Below are 27,138 nucleotides of genomic sequence, written 5' to 3'. Positions count from 1 at the left end.
GTGGACTCATATCATGACACTTGTCGTTATGATTGTTCATTCGATTAGCGCAAAAGGACTTCAGCACCGCTTGTTTAAATCTTTATTAGTTGAGTTTGATGTCGCATACGGTGACCTGATTCTCCACACTTACGTATAAGGTGGTTGAGTCGCGGGAAAGTACTGCAGCGATTGGTTGACTTGCTGCCCGAGATCAAATCATTTCTGGAGTCACGAAGTGAGGAGCGTGAGGGACTGTCTGATGATGGACAAAACAGCAAATCTGAATCAGCTTCAGCATCCCCAACCCGGAGGAAGTGTCGCAAAACATCGGAAAACAAAGATGCTTTTCTCCTGCAAGAATTCTGTTCCCCACCTGGAGAAACCGTCATCTGAATTCAACAGGTGTTTTCAGGAGTTAAATGACACAGGGGAGGTTGTTATATTTATTGTAAACCTTTTCCTCCCCGTTCAGATTGAGGAGGATGTCTGACACATTCCAGATAGTATTTGTTTTACCTGTCGGAGTTGACATGGAGATCATTGAATTGCAAAATGGCATCAAGTTGAAAGCAAGATCAAGAGACGGTCTTGTAAACACTGAAAAGTTTCCCCTCCTTTTCACCCTGCACACTTCAGGTGAAGGTCTCCTTTTCACCCTGCACACTTCAGGTGAAGGTCTCCTTTTCACCCTGCACACTTCAGGTGAAGGTCTCCTTTTCACCCTGCACACTTCAGGTGAAGGTCTCCTTTTCACCCTGCACACTTCAGGTGAAGGTCTCCTTTTCACCCTGCACACTTCAGGTGAAGGTCTCCTTTTCACCCTGCACACTTCAGGTGAAGGTCTCCTTTAAGTCCTGCACACTTCAGGTGAAGGTCTCCTTTAAGTCCTGCACACTTCAGGTGCAGGTCTCCTTTAAGTCCTGCACACTTCAGGTGCAGGTCTCCTTTAAGTCCTGCACACTTCAGGTGAAGGTCTACTTTGGATCAACTGTGTCTCTGTGAAATGGCCTTTTCACACACGACAAGAGTCAAGTCAAAGAACAGGTCTTTTCAATCTGATCTCACAGACCGTCAGACCTCCTGATGGTGTGTGATCACAGCCGTTACATTGAATGTGTGTGTGTGGCGGGGGGGGGATCTCATCCACAGCCGTCACATTGAATGTGTGTGTGTGTGTGTGTGTGTGTGTGGGGGATCTCATCCACAGCCGTCACATTGAGTGTGTGTGTATTAGGAGAGGGGACTCACTCACTATAATTACCCTACTCACTATAGTTACCCTACTCACTATAGTTACCCTACTCACTATAGTTACCCTACTCACTATAGTTACCCTACTCACTATAATTACCCTACCCACTATAATTGCCCTACCCACTATAGTTACCCTACTCACTATAATTACCCTACTCACTATAGTTACCCTACTCACTATAGTTACCCTACTCACTATAATTACCCTACTCACTATAGTTGCCCTACCCACTATAGTTACCCTACTCACTATAATTACCCTACTCACTATAATTACCCTACTCACTATAGTTGCCCTACTCACTATAATTACCCTACTCACTATAATTACCCTACCCACTATAGTTACCCTACCCACTATAGTTACCCTACTCACTATAATTACCCTACCCACTATAGTTACCCCACTCACTATAGTTACCCTACTGACTATAGTTACCCTACTCACTATAGTTACCCTACTCACTATAGTTACCCTACTCACTATAATTACCCTACTCACTATAATTACCCTACTCACTATAATTACCCTACTCACTATAGTTACCCTACCCACTGTAATTACCCTACCCACTGTAATTACCCTACTCACTATAATTACCCTACTCACTATATTTACCCTACTCACTATAGTTGCCCTACTCACTATAGTTGCCCTACTCACTATAGTTACCCTACTCACTAAAATTGCCCTACTCACTATAGTTGCCCTACTCACTATAGTTGCCCTACTCACTATAGTTGCCCTACTCACTATAATTACCCTACCCACTATAATTACCCTACTCACTATAGTTACCCTACTCACTATAGTTACCCTACTCACTATAGTTACCCTACTCACTGTAGTTACTCAATATAATTACCCTACTCACTATAATTACCCTACTCACTATAATTACCCTACCCACTATAATTACCCTACTCACTATAATACCCTACTCACTATAATTACCCTACCCACTATAATTACCCTACTCACTATAGTTACCCTACTCACTATAATTACCCTACTCACTATAATTACCCTAATCACTGTAGTTACTCAATATAATTACCCTACTCACTATAATTACCCTACCCACTATAATTACCCTACCCACTATAATTACCCTACCCACTATAATTACCCTACCCACTATAATTACCCTACTCACTATAGTTACCCTACTCACTATAATTACCCTACTCACTGTAGTTACTCAATATAATTACCCTACTCACTATAATACCCTACTCACTATAGTTACCCTACTCACTATAATTACCCTACTCACTATAATTACTCACTATAATTACCCTACCCACTATAATTACCCTACTCACTATAATTACCCTACCCACTATAATTACCCTACTCACTATAGTTACCCTACTCACTATAGTTACCCTACTCACTATAATTACCCTACTCACTATAGTTGTGCTACTGAATATATTTATGACACTGACTTGGCCCATACTACTGCCTGCATCTTACTACTGCTAGTGGGCTGTACACAGTACGTTTTGACAAATAAGGAAATGTAGTTTATTGAACTGTAGCTCCAGCAATATGCCATGTTGTGCCTTTACTGTAAAGGCCACAGTGTTTATTTTGTTTCATGTCCTGTTGTTAAACCGACGCACAACAAAAGTGTAATGATGTGTTTTCTCTACAACTTCTGCAACTTTCTCCTCCTGCTGACTGGTGTTCTCAGCTACCACCTGCTGGTGTGTCCCTGTAATGTTTATCAGGGTAACCGTTATAATCTACTGGGGTGGCCCTGTAATGTTTATCAGGGTAACAGTTATAATCTACTGGGTTGGCCCTGTAATGTTTATCAGGGTAACAGTTATAATCTACTGGTGTGGCCCTGTAATGTTTATCAGGGTAACAGTTATAATCTACTGGGGTGGCCCTGTAATGTTTATCAGGGTAACAGTTATAATCTACTGGGGTGGCCCTGTAATGTTTATCAGGGTAACAGTTATAATCTACTGGTGTGGCCCTGTAATGTTTATCAGGGAACAGTTATAATCTACTGGGGTGGCCCTGTAATGTTTATCAGGGTAACAGTTATAATCTACTGGGGTGGCCCTGTAATGTTTATCAGGGTAACAGTTATAATCTACTGGTGTGGCCCTGTAATGTTTATCAGGGTAACAGTTATAATCTACTGGGGTGGCCCTGTAATGTTTATCAGGGTAACAGTTATAATCTACTGGGGTGGCCCTGTAATGTTTATCAGGGTAACAGTTATAATATACTGGGGTGGCCCTGTAATGTTTATCAGGGTAACAGTTATAATCTACTGGGGTGGCCCTGTAATGTTTATCATCTAGAATGTCATTGTAGGCTGTAGTGTTAAGATTTCCCTTCACTGGACCTAAGGGGCATAGCCCAAACTATGAAAAACAGCCTCAGACCATTATTCCTCCTCCGCCAAACTTTACAGTTGGCACTCGGTAGCGTTCTCCTGGCATCCGCGGAACCCAGATTCGTCTGTCGGACTGTCAGATGGTGAAGCTTTTTCACTTGTTCAGTGAGCTTTACACCACCCCAGCTGCCGCTTGGCTTTGCGCATAGTGATCTTAGGCTGGTGTGCGGCTGCTCGGCCGCACACAATTGTTGAACAATTTGCGCTGACGTTACTTCCAGAGGCAGTTTGTAGTGAGCGTTGCAACCGAGGACAGACGGTTTTTACACGCATCACTACTCGACTGTCCCGTTCTGTGAGCCGTTGTTGCTCCTAGATGTTTCCACTTCACAATAACAGCACTTAGTTGACCAGGGCAGAAATTTGACAAACTGACATGTTGGAAAGGTGGCATCCTATGACGGTGCCTTGCTGAAAGTCACTGAGCTCTTCAGTAAGGCCATTCTACTGCCAATGTTTGTCTATGGAGATTGCATGGTTGTGTGCTCAATTTCATACACCTGTCAGTAGCGGGGTATGGCTGAAATAGCTAAATCCACTAATTTGAAGGGGTGTCCTCATACTTTGGTACAGTTAAAGTCGGAAGTTTACATACACTTAGGTTGGAGTCATTAACTAGTTTTTCAACCACTCCACAAATCTCTTGTTAACAAACTATAGCGAATTTGTCCAATAGAAAGTCTTGTTTTCGCTGCAAAACATTTTCTGCTTTACAACGGTTTGGACCAATGATTCCCCCCCCCCCCCCCACCGACTAAGTAACCAATCCGGTCCTCATACCATCATAGTCATCTAATCATCCCCAGCTTCCAATTGGCTCGTTCATCCCCTCTCCCCTGTAACTCTTCTCCAGGTCGTTTCTGTAAAAGACCATGTGTTCTCATCAACGTAGCTGGTCAAATGAGGGTTAATGATAATGCCACTGTACAGACTAGTAGGTGGTCTGTGTAGCTTGTTTTAAAGCAGCCAGTGTCAGTGCAGTGCAGCAGCTGGCTACATTACACAGTAACAGTATGCATGACGGCAAGCAGCAGACACCTATCAATGCTCTGCTTGCTCACTAGGTTCCACTGAAGCAGATATGTGGATCAGCCAATGCCCAGCTGTTGGTTCAGTAGATTCTAGAGTCACACCTTGTGAAGCAGCACTGTGTTCTGGGTCACTGATTATCTTGTTACCTGCTCTGTAAGGAAGTGTTGTGTACAAACCTGGCGCCCTGTACGCTCTGGTGGAGGCTGACTGATCTGATCCTGTTGTTTCTGCCGGTCTCTGATCTGATCCTGTTGTTTCTGCCGGTCTCTGATCTGATCCTGTTGTTTCTGCCGGTCTCTGATCTGATCCTGTTGTTTCTACTGGTCTCTGATCTGATCCTGTTGTTTCTGCTGGTCTCTGATCTGATCCTGTTGTTTCTGCTGGTCTCTGATCTGATCCTGTTGTTTCTGCTGGTCTCTGATCTGATCCTGTTGTTTCTGCTGGTCTCTGATCTGATCCTGTTGTTTCTGCCGGTCTCTGATCCTGTTGTTTCTGCCGGTCTCTGATCCTGTTGTTTCTGCCGGTCTCTGATCCTGTTGTTTCTGCCGGTCTCTGATCTGATCCTGTTGTTTCTGCCGGTCTCTGATCTGATCCTGTTGTTTCTGCCGGTCTCTGATCTGATCCTGTTGTTTCTACTGGTCTCTGCTCTGATCCTGTTGTTTCTGCTGGTCTCTGATCTGATCCTGTTGTTTCTGCCGGTCTCTGATCTGATCCTGTTGTTTCTGCCGGTCTCTGATCTGATCCTGTTGTTTCTGCTGGTCTCTGATCTGATCCTGTTGTTTCTGCCGGTCTCTGATCTGATCCTGTTGTTTCTGCTGGTCTCTGATCTGATCCTGTTGTTTCTGCCGGTCTCTGATCTGATCCTGTTGTTTCTGCCGGTCTCTGATCTGATCCTGTTGTTTCTGCTGGTCTCTGATCTGATCCTGTTGTTTCTACTGGTCTCTGATCTGATCCTGTTGTTTCTGCTGGTCTCTGATCTGATCCTGTTGTTTCTGCCGGTCTCTGATCTGATCCTGTTGTTTCTGCTGGTCTCTGATCTGATCCTGTTGTTTCTGCCGGTCTCTGATCTGATCCTGTTGTTTCTGCCGGTCTCTGATCTGATCCTGTTGTTTCTGCCGGTCTCTGATCTGATCCTGTTGTTTCTGCCGGTCTCTGATCTGATCCTGTTGTTTCTGCCGGTCTCTGATCTGATCCTGTTGTTTCTGCCGGTCTCTGATCTGATCCTGTTGTTTCTGCCGGTCTCTGATCTGATCCTGTTGTTTCTGCTGGTCTCTGATCTGATCCTGTTGTTTCTGCTGGTCTCTGATCTGATCCTGTTGTTTCTGCCGGTCTCTGATCTGATCCTGTTGTTTCTGCCGGTCTCTGATCTGATCCTGTTGTTTCTGCCGGTCTCTGATCTGATCCTGTTGTTTCTACTGGTCTCTGATCTGATCCTGTTGTTTCTACTGGTCTCTGATCTGATCCTGTTGTTTCTGCTGGTCTCTGATCTGATCCTGTTGTTTCTGCTGGTCTCTGATCTGATCCTGTTGTTTCTGCTGGTCTCTGATCTGATCCTGTTGTTTCTGCTGGTCTCTGATCTGATCCTGTTGTTTCTACTGGTCTCTGATCTGATCCTGTTGTTTCTGCCGGTCTCTGATCTGATCCTGTTGTTTCTGCTGGTCTCTGATCTGATCCTGTTGTTTCTACTGGTCTCTGATCTGATCCTGTTGTTTCTGCTGGTCTCTGATCTGATCCTGTTGTTTCTGCCGGTCTCTGATCTGATCCTGTTGTTTCTGCTGGTCTCTGATCTGATCCTGTTGTTTCTGCTGGTCTCTGATCTGATCTTGTTGTTTCTGCTTGTCTCTGCAGGTATTAAAAAGTATGTTGTTGGACTTATTATCAAGACGTCGTCGGACGCTACAATGGTCGAGGTGAGGGCTGAGACATGTCATGTTAATGAGTGTAAACTCCCCTGTCAGGTGGAGCTGGTTGTTACCGGGATGATAACAGCATGTTGACACCGCTCTCATTTATCTTTTCAGAAAGAGAAAGTGTACATTGGAAAGCTGAACATGATCCTTGTTCAGGTAAGGGAGTGAGTGAGGGAGACAGTGAGTGAGTGAGACAGTGAGTGAGTGAGACAGTGAGTGAGTGAGACAGTGAGTGAGTGAGTGAGACAGTGAGTGAGTGAGTGAGTGAGTGAGTGAGTGAGTGAGTGAGTGAGTGAGACAGTGAGTGAGTGAGTGAGTGAGTGAGTGAGACAGTGAGTGAGTGAGTGAGACGAGTGAGTGAGTGAGACAGTGACTGAGTGAGTGAGACAGTGACTGAGTGAGTGAGACAGTGACTGAGTGAGTGAGACAGTGACTGAGTGAGTGAGACAGTGAGTGAGTGAGTGAGTGAGACAGTGAGTGAGTGAGTGAGTGAGACAGTGAGTGAGACAGTGAGTGAGTGAGACAGTGAGTGAGTGAGACAGTGAGTGAGACAGTGACTGAGTGAGTGAGACAGTGACTGAGTGAGTGAGTGAGACGAGTGAGTGAGTGAGACAGTGAGTGAGTGAGACAGTGAGTGAGTGAGACAGTGAGACAGTGAGTGAGTGAGACAGTGAGACAGTGAGTGAGACAGTGAGACAGTGACTGAGTGAGTGAGTGAGACAGTGAGTGAGTGAGAGAGTGAGTGAGTGAGACAGTGAGTGAGTGAGTGAGACAGTGAGTGAGTGAGTGAGTGAGACAGTGAGTGAGTGAGTGAGTGAGTGAGACGAGTGAGTGAGACAGTGAGTGAGTGAGTGAGACAGTGACTGAGTGAGTGAGACAGTGACTGAGTGAGTGAGACAGTGACTGAGTGAGTGAGACAGTGACTGAGTGAGACAGTGAGTGAGTGAGTGAGACAGTGAGTGAGTGAGTGAGACAGTGAGTGAGTGAGTGAGACAGTGAGTGAGTGAGTGAGACAGTGAGTGAGTGAGTGAGACAGTGAGTGAGTGAGTGAGACAGTGAGTGAGTGAGACAGTGAGTGAGTGAGACAGTGACTGAGTGAGTGAGACAGTGACTGAGTGAGTGAGACAGTGACTGAGACAGTGACTGAGTGAGTGAGAGAGACAGTGAGTGAGAGAGACAGTGAGTGAGAGAGACAGTGAGTGAGAGAGAGAGTGAGTGAGCGAGACAGAGAGTGAGTGAGCGAGACAGTGAGTGAGTGAGCGAGACAGTGAGTGAGTGAGCGAGACAGTGAGTGAGTGAGCGAGACAGTGAGTGAGTGAGCGAGACAGTGAGTGAGTGAGCGAGACAGTGAGTGAGTGAGCGAGACAGTGAGTGAGTGAGCGAGACAGTGAGTGAGTGAGCGAGCGAGACAGTGAGTGAGTGAGCGAGTGAGACAGTGAGTGAGTGAGTGAGACAGTGAGTGAGTGAGACAGTGAGTGAGTGAGTGAGTGAGTGAGTGAGTGAGACAGTGAGTGAGTGAGTGAGTGAGTGAGACAGTGAGTGAGTGAGTGAGACAGTGACTGAGTGAGTGAGACAGTGACTGAGTGAGTGAGACAGTGACTGAGTGAGTGAGACAGTGAGTGAGTGAGACAGTGAGTGAGTGAGTGAGTGAGACAGTGAGTGAGACAGTGAGTGAGTGAGTGAGTGAGACAGTGAGTGAGACAGTGAGTGAGTGAGACAGTGAGTGAGTGAGACAGTGAGTGAGTGAGTGAGTGAGACAGTGACTGAGTGAGTGAGACAGTGACTGAGTGAGTGAGTGAGACGAGTGAGTGAGTGAGACAGTGAGTGAGTGAGACAGTGAGTGAGTGAGACAGTGAGTGAGTGAGACAGTGAGACAGTGACTGAGTGAGTGAGACAGTGACTGAGTGAGTGAGACAGTGACTGAGTGAGTGAGTGAGACAGTGAGTGAGTGAGACAGTGAGTGAGTGAGTGAGACAGTGAGTGAGTGAGTGAGACAGTGAGTGAGTGAGTGAGTGAGTGAGTGAGTGAGACGAGTGAGTGAGTGAGACAGTGACTGAGTGAGTGAGACAGTGACTGAGTGAGTGAGACAGTGAGTGAGTGAGTGAGACAGTGAGTGAGTGAGTGAGACAGTGAGTGAGTGAGTGAGACAGTGAGTGAGTGAGTGAGACAGTGAGTGAGTGAGTGAGACAGTGAGTGAATGAGACAGTGAGTGAGTGAGACAGTGAGTGAGTGAGACAGTGAGTGAGTGAGTGAGTGAGACAGTGACTGAGTGAGTGAGACAGTGACTGAGTGAGTGAGACAGTGACTGAGACAGTGAGTGAGTGAGTGAGAGAGACAGTGAGTGAGAGAGACAGTGAGTGAGTGAGAGAGAGAGTGAGTGAGAGAGAGAGTGAGTGAGTGAGCGAGACAGTGAGTGAGCGAGACAGTGAGTGAGCGAGACAGTGAGTGAGTGAGCGAGACAGTGAGTGAGTGAGCGAGACAGTGAGTGAGTGAGCGAGACAGTGAGTGAGTGAGCGAGACAGTGAGTGAGTGAGCGAGACAGTGAGTGAGTGAGCGAGACAGTGAGTGAGTGAGCGAGACAGTGAGTGAGTGAGCGAGACAGTGAGTGAGTGAGCGAGACAGTGAGTGAGTGAGTGAGAGAGACAGTGAGTGAGAGAGACAGTGAGTGAGAGAGACAGTGAGTGAGAGAGAGAGTGAGTGAGCGAGACAGTGAGTGAGTGAGCGAGACAGTGAGTGAGTGAGCGAGACAGTGAGTGAGTGAGCGAGACAGTGAGTGAGTGAGCGAGACAGTGAGTGAGTGAGCGAGACAGTGAGTGAGTGAGCGAGACAGTGAGTGAGTGAGCGAGACAGTGAGTGAGTGAGCGAGACAGTGAGTGAGTGAGCGAGACAGTGAGTGAGTGAGCGAGACAGTGAGTGAGTGAGCGAGACAGTGAGTGAGCGAGACAGTGAGTGAGTGAGACAGTGAGTGAGAGAGACAGTGAGTGAGAGAGACAGTGAGTGAGAGAGACAGTGAGTGAGAGAGACAGTGAGTGAGTGAGAGAGTGAGTGAGTGAGACAGTGAGTGAGACAGTGAGTGAGTGAGACAGTGAGTGAGCGAGACAGTGAGTGAGCGAGACAGTGAGTGAGAGAGACAGTGAGTGAGTGAGAGAGTGAGTGAGTGAGAGAGAGAGAGAGTGAGTGAGAGAGACAATGAGTGAGACAGTGAGTGAGTGAGCGAGACAGTGAGTGAGTGAGCGAGACAGTGAGTGAGTGAGCGAGACAGTGAGTGAGTGAGCGAGACAGTGAGTGAGTGAGCGAGACAGTGAGTGAGTGAGCGAGACAGTGAGTGACTGAGCGAGACAGTGAGTGACTGAGCGAGACAGTGAGTGACTGAGCGAGACAGTGAGTGACTGAGCGAGACAGTGAGTGACTGAGCGAGACAGTGAGTGACTGAGCGAGACAGTGAGTGACTGAGCGAGACAGTGAGTGACTGAGCGAGACAGTGAGTGACTGAGCGAGACAGTGAGTGAGTGAGCGAGACAGTGAGTGAGTGAGCGAGACAGTGAGTGAGACAGTGAGTGAGTGAGTGAGACAGTGAGTGAGTGAGCGAGACAGTGAGTGAGTGAGCGAGCGAGACAGTGAGTGAGCGAGACAGTGAGTGAGTGAGAGAGAGAGAGAGTGAGTGAGAGAGACAGTGAGTGAGACAGTGAGTGAGTGAGTGAGACAGTGAGTGAGTGAGCGAGACAGTGAGTGAGTGAGCGAGACAGTGAGTGAGTGAGCGAGACAGTGAGTGAGTGAGCGAGACAGTGAGTGAGCGAGACAGTGAGTGACTGAGCGAGACAGTGAGTGACTGAGCGAGACAGTGAGTGACTGAGCGAGACAGTGAGTGACTGAGCGAGACAGTGAGTGACTGAGCGAGACAGTGAGTGAGTGAGCGAGACAGTGAGTGAGACAGTGAGTGAGTGAGACAGTGAGTGAGTGAGTGAGACAGTGAGTGAGTGAGTGAGACAGTGAGTGAGTGAGTGAGACAGTGAGTGAGACAGTGAGTGAGCGAGTGAGACAGTGAGTGAGCGAGTGAGACAGTGAGTGAGCGAGTGAGTGAGTGAGTGAGTGAGACAGTGACTGAGTGAGTGAGACAGTGACTGAGTGAGTGAGACAGTGACTGAGTGAGTGAGACAGTGAGTGAGTGAGACAGTGAGTGAGTGAGTGAGTGAGTGAGACAGTGAGTGAGTGAGTGAGTGAGTGAGACAGTGAGTGAGACAGTGAGTGAGTGAGACAGTGAGTGAGTGAGTGAGACAGTGAGTGAGTGAGTGAGTGAGACAGTGACTGAGTGAGTGAGACAGTGACTGAGTGAGTGAGTGAGACGAGTGAGTGAGTGAGACAGTGAGTGAGTGAGACAGTGAGTGAGTGAGACAGTGAGCGAGACAGTGAGTGAGTGAGCGAGACAGTGAGTGAGTGAGCGAGACAGTGAGTGAGTGAGCGAGACAGTGAGTGAGTGAGCGAGACAGTGAGTGAGTGAGTGAGACAGTGAGTGAGTGAGTGAGTGAGTGAGTGAGACAGTGAGTGAGTGAGTGAGTGAGTGAGTGAGACAGTGAGTGAGTGAGTGAGACGAGTGAGTGAGTGAGACAGTGACTGAGTGAGTGAGACAGTGACTGAGTGAGTGAGACAGTGACTGAGTGAGTGAGACAGTGAGTGAGTGAGTGAGTGAGTGAGACAGTGAGTGAGTGAGACAGTGAGTGAGTGAGTGAGTGAGACAGTGAGTGAGACAGTGAGTGAGTGAGACAGTGAGTGAGTGAGACAGTGAGTGAGTGAGTGAGTGAGACAGTGACTGAGTGAGTGAGACAGTGACTGAGTGAGTGAGTGAGACGAGTGAGTGAGTGAGACAGTGAGTGAGTGAGACAGTGAGTGAGTGAGACAGTGAGTGAGTGAGACAGTGAGTGAGTGAGACAGTGACTGAGTGAGTGAGACAGTGACTGAGTGAGACAGTGACTGAGTGAGACAGTGAGTGAGTGAGACAGTGAGTGAGTGAGTGAGACAGTGAGTGAGTGAGTGAGACAGTGAGTGAGTGAGTGAGACGAGTGAGTGAGTGAGACAGTGACTGAGTGAGTGAGACAGTGACTGAGTGAGTGAGACAGTGACTGAGTGAGTGAGACAGTGAGTGACTGAGTGAGACAGTGAGTGACTGAGTGAGACAGTGAGTGAGTGAGTGAGACAGTGAGTGAGTGAGTGAGACAGTGAGTGAGTGAGTGAGACAGTGAGTGAGTGAGTGAGACAGTGAGTGAATGAGACAGTGAGTGAGTGAGACAGTGAGTGAGTGAGACAGTGAGTGAGTGAGTGAGTGAGACAGTGACTGAGTGAGTGAGACAGTGACTGAGTGAGTGAGACAGTGACTGAGACAGTGAGTGAGTGAGTGAGAGAGACAGTGAGTGAGAGAGACAGTGAGTGAGAGAGACAGTGAGTGAGAGAGAGAGTGAGTGAGAGAGAGAGTGAGTGAGTGAGCGAGACAGTGAGTGAGTGAGCGAGACAGTGAGTGAGTGAGCGAGACAGTGAGTGAGTGAGCGAGACAGTGAGTGAGTGAGCGAGACAGTGAGTGAGTGAGCGAGACAGTGAGTGAGTGAGCGAGACAGTGAGTGAGTGAGCGAGACAGTGAGTGAGTGAGCGAGACAGTGAGTGAGTGAGCGAGACAGTGAGTGAGTGAGTGAGCGAGACAGTGAGTGAGTGAGCGAGACAGTGAGTGAGTGAGCGAGACAGTGAGTGAGAGAGACAGTGAGTGAGTGAGACAGTGAGTGAGAGAGACAGTGAGTGAGAGAGACAGTGAGTGAGAGAGACAGTGAGTGAGAGAGACAGTGAGTGAGAGAGACAGTGAGAGAGTGAGTGAGTGAGACAGTGAGTGAGTGAGTGAGTGAGTGAGTGAGACAGTGAGTGAGCGAGACAGTGAGTGAGCGAGACAGTGAGTGAGCGAGACAGTGAGTGAGTGAGCGAGACAGTGAGTGAGTGAGCGAGACAGTGAGTGAGTGAGCGAGACAGTGAGTGAGTGAGCGAGACAGTGAGTGAGTGAGCGAGACAGTGAGTGAGTGAGCGAGACAGTGAGTGAGTGAGCGAGACAGTGAGTGAGTGAGCGAGACAGTGAGTGAGTGAGCGAGACAGTGAGTGAGTGAGACAGTGAGTGAGAGAGACAGTGAGTGAGAGAGACAGTGAGTGAGAGAGACAGTGAGTGAGAGAGACAGTGAGTGAGAGAGACAGTGAGAGAGTGAGTGAGTGAGACAGTGAGTGAGTGAGTGAGTGAGTGAGTGAGACAGTGAGTGAGCGAGACAGTGAGTGAGCGAGACAGTGAGTGAGCGAGACAGTGAGTGAGCGAGACAGTGAGTGAGCGAGAGAGTGAGTGAGTGAGAGAGAGAGTGAGTGAGAGAGACAGTGAGTGAGACAGTGAGTGAGTGAGTGAGACAGTGAGTGAGTGAGCGAGACAGTGAGTGAGTGAGCGAGACAGTGAGTGAGTGAGCGAGACAGTGAGTGAGTGAGCGAGACAGTGAGTGAGTGAGCGAGACAGTGAGTGAGTGAGCGAGACAGTGAGTGACTGAGCGAGACAGTGAGTGACTGAGCGAGACAGTGAGTGACTGAGCGAGACAGTGAGTGACTGAGCGAGACAGTGAGTGACTGAGCGAGACAGTGAGTGACTGAGCGAGACAGTGAGTGACTGAGCGAGACAGTGAGTGACTGAGCGAGACAGTGAGTGAGTGAGCGAGACAGTGAGTGAGACAGTGAGTGAGTGAGTGAGACAGTGAGTGAGTGAGAGAGACAGTGAGTGAGTGAGCGAGACAGTGAGTGAGCGAGAGAGTGAGTGAGTGAGAGAGAGAGAGAGTGAGTGAGAGAGACAGTGAGTGAGACAGTGAGTGAGTGAGTGAGACAGTGAGTGAGTGAGCGAGACAGTGAGTGAGTGAGCGAGACAGTGAGTGAGTGAGCGAGACAGTGAGTGAGTGAGCGAGACAGTGAGTGAGCGAGACAGTGAGTGACTGAGCGAGACAGTGAGTGACTGAGCGAGACAGTGAGTGACTGAGCGAGACAGTGAGTGACTGAGCGAGACAGTGAGTGACTGAGCGAGACAGTGAGTGACTGAGCGAGACAGTGAGTGACTGAGCGAGACAGTGAGTGAGTGAGCGAGACAGTGAGTGAGACAGTGAGTGAGTGAGTGAGACAGTGAGTGAGTGAGTGAGACAGTGAGTGAGTGAGTGAGACAGTGAGTGAGCGAGTGAGACAGTGAGTGAGCGAGTGAGACAGTGAGTGAGCGAGTGAGACAGTGAGTGAGCGAGTGAGACAGTGAGACAGTGAGTGAGACAGTGAGTGAGCGAGTGAGACAGTGAGTGAGCGAGTGAGACAGTGAGTGAGCGAGTGAGACAGTGAGTGAGCGAGTGAGACAGTGAGTGAGCGAGTGAGACAGTGAGTGAGCAAGTGAGACAGTGAGTGAGTGAGCGAGTGAGACAGTCAGTCAGTGAGTCAGTCAGTCACACACACACACATACTGTAGGTACACACACACACACACACACACACACACACACACACACACACACACACACACACACACACACACACACACACTTATTTAGTACTGTAGATATGTGGTAGTGGTGGAGTAGGGACCTGAGAGCACACCGTGTGTTGTGAAATCTGTGAATGTATTGTAATGTTTTTAAAATGGTATAAACTGCCTTCATTTATCTGGACCCCAGGAAGAGGATCCACAATAAACACAAACCCCTTTCTGAAGGCTCTGTACGCTAGCTTTCTGTGCTAAAGCCTATAGCCATTATTAGTTCTGGGAGCTAATGATGTTCTCAGGGAAGGTTACTCATTTCTTAAGTGTGTGATTCACCAAACTACCACCCTCACACACCCCCTCACACACACTCTCGCACACACACACACACTCCCTCACACACTCCCTCACACACTCCCTCACACACACACTCCCTCACACACACACCCCCTCACACACACACCCCCTCACACACCCACCCACCTGTCAGAACAGTCAGTAGATGCTGAGACACTGACCTGGTTGGTCTCTTCAGGACAAAACAACATCAGCTGACGCAGGCACACTGACTCACACTCAATGACACAGAGACTCATGCAGCTACAGTCAGCTGTACACACACATGATACACACGTATGAATAAACACACACACACAGTTACACACACACACACACAGTTTTACACACACACACACACACACACACACACACACACACACACACACACACACACATACACACACACACACACACACAGATTGGAGGACTCTTGCCCAGATGAAGCTGAGCAGCACACCTGAGTCCTAGTTATAAAGAGAGCATCCTAGTTCATTCACAGACAGGAGAACAGCAATGTTAGTAGGTACACACACACACTCACTGTCTCACTCACTCAATCACTGTCTCACTCACTCTCTCACTGTCTCCCTCACTCACTGTCTCACTCACTCACTCACTCACTCACTCACTCACTCACTCACTGTCTCACTCACTGTCTCACTCCCTCACTCACTCACTCACTGTCTCACTCACTCACTCACTGTCTCACTCACTCACTCACTCACTCACTCACTGTCTCCCTCACTCACTGTGTGTGTGTGAGCGAGAGTGTGTGTGTGAGGGAGTGTGTGTGTGAGGGAGTGTGTGAGGGGGTGTGTAAGGGTGGTAGTTTGGTGAATCACACACTTAAGAAATGAGTAACCTTCCCTGAGAACATCATTAGCTCCCAGAACTAATAATGGCTATAGGCTTTAGCACAGAAAGCTAGCGTACAGAGCCTTCAGAAAGGGGTTTGTGTTTATTGTGGATCCTCTTCCTGGGGTCCAGATAAATGAAGGCAGTTTATACCATTTTAAAAACATTACAATACATTCACAGATTTCACAACACACGGTGTGCTCTCAGGTCCCTACTCCACCACTACCACATATCTACAGTACTAAATAAGTGTGTGTGTGTGTGTGTGTTTGTGTGTGTGTGTGTGTGTGTGTGTGTGTACCTACAGTATGTGTGTGTGTGTGTGTGTGTGTGTGTGTGTGTGTGTGTGTGTGTGTACCTACAGTGTGTGTGTGTGTGTACCTACAGTATGTCTGTATTGTGTGTGTGTGCACCTACAGTATGTCTGTATTGTGTGTGTGTGTGTGTGTATACCTACAGTATGTGTGTATGTATGTACCTACAGTGTGTGTGTGTGTGTGTGTACCTACAGTATGTCTGTATTGTGTGTGTGCACCTACAGTATGTCTGTATTGTGTGTGTGTGTGTGTTGGAATGCATCCCCGAGTGGGTGTTTGCATGTATGACTGATTGTTTATATTAATGTGTGTGTAAACCTCTCCTCCTTTCCCTCCAGATCCTGAAGCAGGAGTGGCCCAAGCACTGGCCCACGTTCATCAGTGACATCGTGGGAGCCAGCCGCACCAGCGAGAGCCTCTGTCAGAACAACATGATCATCCTCAAGCTGCTCAGTGAGGAGGTGTTTGACTTCTCTAGTGGACAGATGACCCAGGTCAAGGCCAAGCACCTCAAAGACAGGTAATATATTAATATACTGTATATCTTAACATAGCACATTTTTTACATTTGTAATATATATATATATATTAGACACCATTTAGCAGACGCATTTGTCCGAAGCCACTTGGTCATGTGTGTATACATTTTCTGTATATGCCCTGGGAATCGAGCCCACAATCCTAGCGTTATAATCGCCACCTACCAACTGAGTCATACATACAGGACCACTCTTTCATATAATGTAGCACCTCACAGCTGTTAGTACCCTGCTCTACCGACAGCTGTTAGTATCCTGCTCTACCGACAGCTGTTAGTACCCTGCTCTACCGACAGCTGTTAGTACCCTGCTCTACCGACAGCTGTTAGTACCCTGCTCTACCGACAGCTGTTAGTACCCTGCTCTACCGACAGCTGTTAGTACCCTGCTCTACCGACAGCTGTTAGTACCCTGCTCTACCGACAGCTGTTAGTACCCTGCTCTACCGACAGCTGTTAGTACCCTGCTCTACCGACAGCTGTTAGTACCCTGCTCTACCGACAGCTGTTAGTACCCTGCTCTACCGACAGCTGTTAGTACCCTGCTCTACCGACAGCTGTTAGTACCAGGCTCTACCGACAGCTGTTAGTACCCTGCTCTACCGACAGCTGTTAGTACCCTGCTCTACCGACAGCTGTTAGTACCCTGCTCTACCGACAGCTGTTAGTACCCTGCTCTACCGACAGCTGTTAGTACCCTGCTCTACCGACAGCTGTTAGTACCAGGCTCTACCGACAGCTGTTAGTACCAGGCTCTACCGACAGCTGTTAGTACCCTGCTCTACCGACAGCTGTTAGTACCCTGCTCTACCGACAGCTGTTAGTACCCTGCTCTACCGACAGCTGTTAGTACCCTGCTCTACCGACAGCTGTTAGTACCCTGCTCTACCGACAGCTGTTAGTACCCTGCTCTACCGACAGCTGTTAGTACCCTGCTCTACCGACAGCTGTTAGTACCAGGCTCTACCGACAGCTGTTAGTACCAGGCTCTACCGACAGCTGTTAGTACCAGGCTCTACCGACAGCTGTTAGTACCAGGCTCTACCGACAGCTGTTAGTACCAGGCTCTACCGACAGCTGTTAGTACCAGGCTCTACCGACAGCTGTTAGTACCCTGCTCTACCGACAGCTGTTAGTACCAGGCTCTACCGACAGTTGTTAGTACCCTGCTCTACCGACAGCTGTTCGTACCAGGCTCTACCGACAGCTGTTCGTACCAGGCTCTACCGACAGCTGTTAGTACCAGGCTCTACCGACAGCTGTTAGTACCAGGCTCTACCGACAGCTGTTAGTACCAGGCTCTACCGACAGCTGTTCGTATAGCTGAGAAAAGACTAGAACTTCAAACATTGTGGTCTTCTGATATGTGCAGTGTGACTGCTCCCTGGTAGTGTTTTCATATCAATGGGGATCTTGAGATCTGATCAGCAGTGCAGCGTGACTGCAGTAAAGACCCCCTGGAACGCGCCCCTGGTCTGCACCTCAGACAGTGATGCCCTACATATCTCAGAGACTGATAAACTCTCACCACAATCAATAGGCCAGAATGTCTGCTATGCTGTCCTCCTATGACCCTGGAAGACAGATGGAATTGCAAATGGAAGTAATGGAAGTAAAATCCCGACTCTGTCGTAACACTCACTATGCCTCTCTTTCAGCATGTGCAACGAATTCTCCCAGATATTCCAGCTCTGCCAGTTTGTCATGGTACGTGAAACCTCTTCCTTCACCTCAGAATATATTCTAATATACCACGGCTAAGGACTGTATCCAGGCACTCCACGTTGTGTCGTGCTTAAGAACAGCCCTTAGCCGTGGATAAGAACAGCACTTAGCCGTGGTATATCGGCGATATACCACAACCCCCCTCGAGCCTTATTGCTTAAATAATATATGCCATTAAGCAGACGCTTTTATCCAAAGAGACTAACAGTCCTGCTGCAGGGTAGCCTAGTGGTTAGAGCGTTGGACTAGGAACCGAAAGGTTGCAAGTTCGAATCCCCGAGCTGACAAGGTACAAATCTGTCGTTCTGCCCCTGAACAGGCAGTTAACCCACTGTTCCTAGGCCGTCATTGAAAATAAGAATTTGTTCTTAACTGACTTGCCTAGTAAAATAAAGGTCAAATTTTTTTTTTTATATATGGGTGGTCCCGGGAATCAAACCCGCTACCCTGGTGGTACAAGCGCTGTGCTCTACCAACTGAGTTACAGAGGACATAAACATCAAAGACACTTTTCCTCATCTCCCCTCCACTGTTCTTATTTGGTCGTCAACGATTTCCCCCCTGTATGTTCTGTCCTCCAGGAGAATTCCCAGAATGCACCACTGGTCCACGCCACTCTAGAAACGCTGCTGAGATTTCTCAACTGGATTCCTCTGGGGTACATTTTCGAGACCAAACTCATCAGCACACTCGTCTACAAGGTAGATACCTCTCTGTCTCTCTCTCTGTCTCTCTCTCTGTCTCTCTCTCTGTCTCTCTCTCTGTCTCTGTCTCTCTGTCTCTGTCTCTCTCTCTCTCTCTCTCTCTCTCTGTCTCTGTCTCTCTCTCTCTCTCTCTCTTTGTTTCTCTCTGTCTCTGTCTGTCTGTCTCTCTCTCTCTCTGTCTCTCTCTCTCTCTCTCTCTCTTTGTTTCACTCTCTCTCTGTCTCTCTCTCTCTCTCTCTCTTTGTTTCTCTCTGTCTGTCTCTCTCTCTGTCTGTCTCTCTCTCTCTGTCTGTCTCTCTCTCTCTTTGTTTCTCTCTCTCTGTCTCTGTCTCTCTGTCTCTCTCTCTCTCTGTTTCGCTCTCTCTCTCTCTCTCTGTCTCTGTCTCTCTCTCTTTGTTTCTCTCTCTCTCTTTGTTTCTCTCTCTCTCTGTCTCTCTCTCTCTCTCTTTGTTTCTCTCTCTCTCTCTCCTTCTTTGTTTCTCTCTCTCTCTCTCTCTCTTTGTTTCTCTCTCTCTCTTTGTTTCTCTCTCTCTCTTTGTTTCTCCGTCTCGCTCTCTGTTTCTCTCTCTCTGTTTCTCATCCGTGTCCAGTTTCCTGCCCTGGTCTAAATCAACCCATTTCCTAGGCCCTTGTGTAGCGAGATGGAAACTGTCCAATCCTTTCACACATTACTATCTGGCCTATCAGAGGACAAGGTTAAGCTATTGCCGTATTGCAAATACCAATCCTGTTTAGAGTGGAGGGCAGTGTTTTCCAAACTCGGTCCTGGGGACCCGAAGGGGTGAACTTTTGGCCCGAACACGACACAGCTGACTCAAATAATCAACTAATTATCTAACTTTAATTATTTTAATCAGCTGTGTAGTGTTGGGCTAAAACCAGAACCTGCACCTCTTGGGCTCCCCAGGACCGAGTTTGTTTTGGACCTCTCTCGCCAACACGTGGGTCGTATTCTTCAGTTCAAGCACACCGATCGTAACAAAACATATTGCAACGGAAGACAATCATTTCAGTCTGTTTTCTTCTGTTTGGCGCCTAATGAATACAACCCTGGACAGTTAATGGAGAAGATGAGGGATTCCTCAATTATAAATCCATTTCTGGGAGCATTCAGCCAGGAGAGGACTTGTCACCCCTCAGAGCCTGGTTCCTCTCTACCCAGTACAGCCAGGAGAGGACTGGCCACCCCTCAGAGCCTGGTTCCTCTCTACCCAGTACAGCCAGAAGAGGACTGGTCACCCCTCAGAGCCTGGTTCCTCTCTACCCAGTACAGCTAGAAGAGGACTGGCCACCCCTCAGAGCCTGGTTCCTCTCTACCCAGTACAGCCAGAAGAGGACTGGTCACCCCTCAGAGCCTGGTTCCTCTCTACCCAGTACAGCCAGGAGAGGACTGGCCACCCCTCAGAGCCTGGTTCCTCTCTACCCAGTACAGACAGGAGAGGACTGGCCACCCCTCAGAGCCTGGTTCCTCTCTAGGTTTCTTCCTAGGTTCCTGCATTCCAGGGAGTTTTTCCTAGCCACCGTGCTTCTACATCTGCATTGCTTGCTGTTTGGGGTTTTAGGCTGGGTTTCTGTACAGCATTTTGAGATATCAGCTGATGTAAGAAGGGATTTATAAAATACATTTGATTGGTTGATTGATCCTGTAGTTCCTGAACGTGCCGATGTTCCGCAACGTGACGCTGAAGTGTCTGACGGAGATCGCCGGCGTCAGTGTCAGTCAATACGAGGAGCAGTTTGTCAACCTCTTCACGCTCACCATGTGTCAACTCAAACAGGTGTGTATACACACACACACACACACACACACACACACAGTGCTCCTGGCAGGTGTGGATCCCACTGTTGCCAACAAATGTAACACACACACACACACACACACACACACACACACACACACACACACACACACACACACACACACACACACACACACACACACACACACACACACACACACACACACACACACACACACACACAGTGCTCCAGGCTGGTGTGGATCCCACTGTTGCCAACAAATGTAACACACACACACACACACACACACACACACACACACACACACACACACACACACACACATACAGTGCTCCAGGCAGGTGTGGATCCCACTGTTGCCAACAAATGTAACACACACACACACACACACAGACTGTCCAGTCGATCATCCATTCCTATTCTCCGTCTCCCTCCCCAGATGCTTCCCCTGAACACCAACATTCGTCTGGCGTATTCCAACGGTAAGGATGACGAGCAGAACTTCATCCAGAACCTCAGCCTGTTTCTCTGCACCTTCCTGAAGGAGCACGGTCAGCTCATCGAGAAGAGGCCCAACCTCCGAGAGACACTGATGGAGGTGAGAAACATACCGCAGCAGTTTCTCACAAAACAACTCTTTTCACATTTCCTGAACGCTGCTGGCCTTAGTTGATTCAAGCCCACTGGTTACATCCTGGGACTGGGTGGGACATAGTGGAGAAGAAGAGGACATGGTTACATCCTGGGTGGGACATAGTGGAGAGGAAGAGGACATGGTTACATCCTGGGTCTGGGTGGGACATAGTGGAGAAGAAGAGGACATGGTTACATCCTGGGTGGGACATAGTGGAGAAGAAGAGGACATGGTTACATCCTGGGTGGGACATAGTGGAGAAGAAGAGGACATGGTTACATCCTGGGACTGGGTGGGACATAGTGGAGAAGAAGAGGACATGGTTACATCCTGGGTGGGACATAGTGGAGAAGAAGAGGACATGGTTACATCCTGGGACTGGGTGGGACATAGTGGAGAAGAAGAGGACATGGTTACATCCTGGGTGGGACATAGTGGAGAAGAAGAGGACATGGTTACATCCTGGGTGGGACATAGTGGAGAAGAAGAGGACATGGTTACATCCTGGGACTGGGTGGGACATAGTGGAGAAGAAGAGGACATGGTTACATCCTGGGTGGGACATAGTGGAGAAGAAGAGGACATGGTTACATCCTGGGTGGGACATAGTGGAGAAGAAGAGGACATGGTTACATCCTGGGTGGGACATAGTGGAGATAGAAGAGGACATGGTTACATCCTGGGTGGGACATAGTGGAGAAGTAGAGGACATGGTTACATCCTGGGACTGGGTGGGACATAGTGGAGATAGAAGAGGACATGGTTACGTCCTGGGACTGGGTGGGACATAGTGGATAAGAAGAGGACATGGTTACGTCCTGGGACTGGGTGGGACATAGTGGAGAAGAAGAGGACATGGTTACATCCTGGGACTGGGTGGGACATAGTGGAGAAGAAGAGGACATGGTTACGTCCTGGGACTGGGTGGGACATAGTGGAGAAGAAGAGGACATGGTTACATCCTGGGACTGGGTGGGACATAGTGGAGAGGAAGAGGACATGGTTACGTCCTGGGTGGGACATAGTGGAGAAGAAGAGGACATGGTTACATCCTGGGACTGGGTGGGACATAGTGGAGAAGAAGAGGACATGGTTACGTCCTGGGACTGGGTGGGACATAGTGGAGAAGAAGAGGACATGGTTACATCCTGGGACTGGGTGGGACATAGTGGAGAGGAAGAGGACATGGTTACGTCCTGGGTGGGACATAGTGGAGAAGAAGAGGACATGGTTACATCCTGGGACTGGGTGGGACATAGTGGAGAAGAAGAGGACATGGTTACATCCTGGGTGGGACATAGTTACATCCTGGATGGGACATAGTGGAGATAGAAGAGGACATGGTTACATCCTGGGACTGGGTGGGACATAGTGGAGAAGAAGAGGACATGGTTACATCCTGGGTGGGACATAGTGGAGAAGAAGAGGGCATGGTTACATCCTGGGTGGGACATAGTGGAGAAGAAGAGGACATGGTTACATCCTGGGTGGGACATAGTGGAGAAGAAGAGGACATGGTTACGTCCTGGGACTGGGTGGGACATAGTGGAGAAGAAGAGGACATGGTTACATCCTGGGTGGGACATAGTGGAGAAGAAGAGGACATGGTTACATCCTGGGTGGGACATAGTGGAGAAGAAGAGGACATGGTTACATCCTGGGACTGGGTGGGACATAGTGGAGAAGAAGAGGACATGGTTACATCCTGGGTGGGACATAGTGGAGAAGAAGAGGACATGGTTACATCCTGGGTGGGACATAGTGGAGAAGAAGAGGACATGGTTACATCCTGGGACTGGGTGGGACATAGTGGAGAAGAAGAGGACATGGTTACATCCTGGGTGGGACATAGTGGAGAGGAAGAGGACATGGTTACATCCTGGGTGGGACATAGTGGAGAAGAAGAGGACATGGTTACATCCTGGGACTGGGTGGGACATAGTTAGATCCTGGGTGGGACATAGTGGAGAAGAAGAGGACATGGTTACATCCTGGGTGGGACATAGTGGAGAAGAAGAGGACATGGTTACATCCTGGGACTGGGTGGGACATAGTGGAGAGGAAGAGGACATGGTTACATCCTGGGTGGGACATAGTGGAGAAGAAGAGGACATGGTTACGTCCTGGGTGGGACATAGTGGAGAAGAAGAGGACATGGTTACATCCTGGGACTGGGTGGGACATAGTGGAGAAGAAGAGGACATGGTTACATCCTGGGTGGGACATAGTGGAGAGGAAGAGGACATGGTTACATCCTGGGTGGGACATAGTGGAGAGAAAGAGGACATGGGGAAAAGGCCTGGGTTTCTTTACAACTATAAAGTCAAAGTTAATGCAGGTGAGGTTGGAAACTCACGAAGGCTGTTATGAAAACCACTAAACACTAAATATACAAAACAGATCCTTCAAATTAAACAGTAACCCCCTCCCACCTCCTCTCTCTCTCCTCCTCTCCTCCTCCCCCCTCCTCACTCTCCTCCACCCCCTCCTCCTCCCCCTTCTCTCCTCCTCTCCTCCCCCCTTCTCTCCTCTCCTCCCCCTTCTCTCCTTTCCTCTCCTCCTCTCTCTCCTCCTCTCCTCTCCTCCAGGCTCTCCACTACATGCTGCTGGTGTCTGAGGTGGAGGAGACAGAGATCTTTAAGATCTGTCTGGAGTACTGGAACCATCTGGCTGCAGAGCTTTACAGGGAGAGTCCCTTCTCCACGTCCACCTCCCCCCTGCTGTCTGGATCACAACACTTCGATGTCCCTCCTCGCAGACAGCTCTACCTGCCTGTACTCTCCAAGGTGACCAGACAGACGGACAGACAGGCCGGACTGACTGGGAGACTGGCTGACTGACAGACGGACAGACAGGCCGGACTGACTGGCTGACACACACACACACACACACACTCTTGCTCTCTGGTGGTCACAGTGTGTATGTGAGAGCGAGCGAGAGGGAGAGAATTTGTTGGCACATGGTCAGAGTGTGTGGTCCAGAGAATTTGTTGGCATGAAGTGTGTGTGTGTGTGGCTGCGTGTGTCTCTCTGTGTCTCCGTCTGTGTGTCTGTGTCTCTCTCTCTCTGTGTGTCTGTCTCTCTCTCTGTGTGTCTGTGTCTCTCTCTCTCTCTGTGTCTGTGTTTCTCTCTGTGTGTCTCTCTCTCTCTCTGTGTCTCTCTCTCTCTCTCTGTGTCTTTGTTTCTCTCTGTGTGTCTGTGTCTCTCTCTGTGTGTCTGTGTGTCTGTCTGTGTCTGTCTCTCTCTGTGTGTCTGTGTTTCTCTCTGTGTGTCTGTGTTTCTCTCTGTGTGTCTGTGTTTCTGTCTGTGTCTGTCTCTCTCTGTGTGTCTGTGTTTCTCTCTGTGTGTCTGTGTTTCTCTCTGTGTGTCTTTGTTTCTCTCTGTGTGTCTGTGACTCTCTCTGTGTGTCTGTGTGTCTGTCTGTGTCTGTCTCTCTCTGTGTGTCTGTGTTTCTCTCTGTGTGTCTGTGTTTCTCTCTGTGTGTCTGTGTTTCTGTCTGTGTCTCTCTCTCTCGGTGTGTCTGTGTTTCTCTCTGTGTGTCTTGACGGCTGTTGATGTTGGTAACAGGTGCGTCTGCTGATGGTGAGCCGCATGGCCAAGCCGGAGGAGGTGCTGGTGGTGGAGAACGACCAGGGAGAGGTGGTACGAGAGTTCATGAAGGACACAGACTCCATCAACCTCTACAAGAACATGAGAGAGACACTGGGTACGTCACACGTCTGTGTGTGTGTGTGTGAGTGGGAGGGGGGGGGGTGACAGCAGTTGGAATATAGCAGGTGGAATAGTTATGTGTGACTTTCTACATTTAGACTGATTGTCAGTTTCCTTTGTGGACATCACATCACTGTACAGCACCACTACATATTCAATAAGGACCCTAGTCTATTGACTTGATCTACACTCTAAACTCTCTGTGATCGTCTCCTCTCTCTGTCTCTCTCTCCTCGTCTCTGTCTCTCTGTCTCTGCCTCTCTGTCTCTCTCTGTCTCTCTCTCCCTCTCTCTCTCTGTCTCTCTCTGTTTCTGTCTCTCCCTCTCTCTCTGTCTCTCTCTCTCTCCCTCTCTCTCTCTCTCTCTGTTTCTGTCTCTCTCTCTCCCTCTCTCTCGCTCTCTCTGTCTCTCTCTCTATGTCTCTGTCTCTCTCCCTCTCTGTCTCTCTGTTTCTGTCTCTCTCTCGCTCTCTCTGTCTCTCTGTCTCTGTCTCTCTCCCTCTCTGTCTCTCTCTCTCCCTCTCTGTCTCTGTCTCTCTGTCTCTCTCTGTCTCTCTCTCCCTCTCTGTCTCTGTCTCTCTCTCTCTGTCTCTCTCTCTCCCTCTCTGTCTCTCTCTGTCTCTCTCTCCCTCTCTGTCTCTGTCTCTCTCCCTCTCTGTCTCTCTCTCTCCCTCTCTGTCTCTCTCTCTCCCTCTCTGTCTCTGTCTCTCTCTGTCTCTCTCTGTCTCTCTCTCTCTCTCTCTAGTGTACCTGACCCATCTGGACTATGCAGACACGGAGCGTATAATGACAGAGAAGCTTCATAACCAGGTGAACGGTACAGAGTGGTCCTGGAAGAACCTCAACACACTGTGCTGGGCTATAGGGTCCATCAGTGGAGCCATGCACGAAGAGGACGAGAAGAGGTTCCTGGTCACCGTCATCAAGGTACGGAGGCCACCTAGGGACAAGTATAACGGTATAACGGAGAGAGTAAAATGGGATTCATGGAGAGGGTTGATGACCAGAAGGCTTTAGGAGAATGTTGAGCAGCATCTTTCTCTTCAGGAGAATGTTGAGCAGCATCTTTCTCTTTAGGAGAATGTTGAGCAGCATCTTTCTCTTTAGGAGAATGTTGAGCAGCATCTTTCTCTTTAGGAGAATGTTGAGCAGCATCTTTCTCTTTAGGAGAATGTTGAGCAGCATCTTTCTCTTTAGGAGAATGTTGAGCAGCATCTTTCTCTTTAGGAGAATGTTGAGCAGCATCTTTCTCTTTAGGAGAATGTTGAGCAGCATCTTTCTCTTTAGGAGAATGTTGAGCAGCATCTTTCTCTTTAGGAGAATGTTGAGCAGCATCTTTCTCTTTAGGAGAATGTTGAGCAGCATCTTTCTCTTTAGGAGAATGTTGAGCAGCATCTTTCTCTTTAGGAGAATGTTGAGCAGCATCTTTCTCTTCAGGAGAATTTGGAGCAGCATCTTTCTCTTTAAAATGTTGAGCAGTATCTTTCTCTTTAAAATGTTGAGCAGCATCTTTCTCTTTAGGAGAATGTTGAGCAGCATCTTTCTCTTTAGGAGAATGTTGAGCAGCATCTTTCTCTTTAGGAGAATGTTGAGCAGCATCTTTCTCTTTAGGAGAATGTTGAGCAGCATCTTTCTCTTTAGGAGAATGTTGAGCAGCATCTTTCTCTTTAGGAGAATGTTGAGCAGCATCTTTCTCTTTAGGAGAATGTTGAGCAGCATCTTTCTCTTTAGGAGAATGTTGAGCAGCATCTTTCTCTTTAGGAGAATGTTGAGCAGCATCTTTCTCTTTAGAATGTTGAGCAGCATCTTTCTCTTCAGGAGAATGTTGAGCAGCATCTTTCTCTTTAAAATGTTGAGCAGCATCTTTCTCTTTAAAATGTTGAGCAGCATCTTTCTCTTTAGGAGAATGTTGAGCAGCATCTTTCTCTTTAAAATGTTGAGCAGCATCTTTCTCTTTAGAATGTTGAGCAGCATCTTTCTCTTTAGGAGAATGTTGAGCAGCATCTTTCTCTTTAGGAGAATGTTGAGCAGCATCTTTCTCTTCGGAAGAATGTTGAGCAGCATCTTTCTCTTTAGGAGAAGGAGGAGAATGGGAGTTTGTTTGGGGGATATTTAGTTGAACTGATGAACAATGTGACAGAGATGCAGGAGGGAAAGATGTGGGGGGTTAAACAGTACTGCCTCTCTGGACACACTGGGCCTCAAGGATGAACATATAGCTCATATATTGTCCAAAGGCTCTCCGTTATCCATCTGTCTAACTGTGTGTGTGTGTGTGTGTGTAGGATCTGCTGGGTCTATGTGAACAGAAGAGGGGAAAGGACAATAAGGCCATCATTGCCTCCAATATCATGTACATCGTGGGCCAGTACCCTCGCTTCCTCAGAGCCCACTGGAAGTTCCTCAAGACCGTTGTCAATAAACTCTTTGAGTTCATGCACGG

General features: G+C 48.5%; 1 protein-coding gene across 1 annotated transcript in view; it reads left to right on the top strand.

The window, feature by feature from the left end:
* Positions 1-6,519: 6,519 nt before the first annotated feature.
* LOC135537164 (exportin-1) overlaps positions 6,520-27,138 on the top strand; it is a 48,660-nt gene continuing 28,041 nt past the window's right edge. The window contains exons 1-11 of the mRNA XM_064963373.1: positions 6,520-6,598; positions 6,710-6,754; positions 15,964-16,145; positions 17,822-17,870; positions 18,470-18,589; positions 20,242-20,370; positions 20,793-20,951; positions 23,576-23,773; positions 24,554-24,692; positions 25,441-25,622; positions 26,981-27,137. Of these exons, the coding sequence (XP_064819445.1) occupies positions 6,590-6,598; positions 6,710-6,754; positions 15,964-16,145; positions 17,822-17,870; positions 18,470-18,589; positions 20,242-20,370; positions 20,793-20,951; positions 23,576-23,773; positions 24,554-24,692; positions 25,441-25,622; positions 26,981-27,137 (1,369 nt within the window). The 5' untranslated portion in view covers positions 6,520-6,589. The remainder of the gene's footprint in view (positions 6,599-6,709; positions 6,755-15,963; positions 16,146-17,821; positions 17,871-18,469; positions 18,590-20,241; positions 20,371-20,792; positions 20,952-23,575; positions 23,774-24,553; positions 24,693-25,440; positions 25,623-26,980; position 27,138) is intronic.

Source organism: Oncorhynchus masou, unplaced genomic scaffold (genome assembly GCF_036934945.1).
Source record: "Oncorhynchus masou masou isolate Uvic2021 unplaced genomic scaffold, UVic_Omas_1.1 unplaced_scaffold_714, whole genome shotgun sequence".
Lineage (NCBI taxonomy): Eukaryota > Metazoa > Chordata > Actinopteri > Salmoniformes > Salmonidae > Oncorhynchus > Oncorhynchus masou.
The sequence above is the reverse complement of the archived record's forward strand: the minus strand, read 5'-3'. Positions and strand labels throughout refer to the sequence as shown.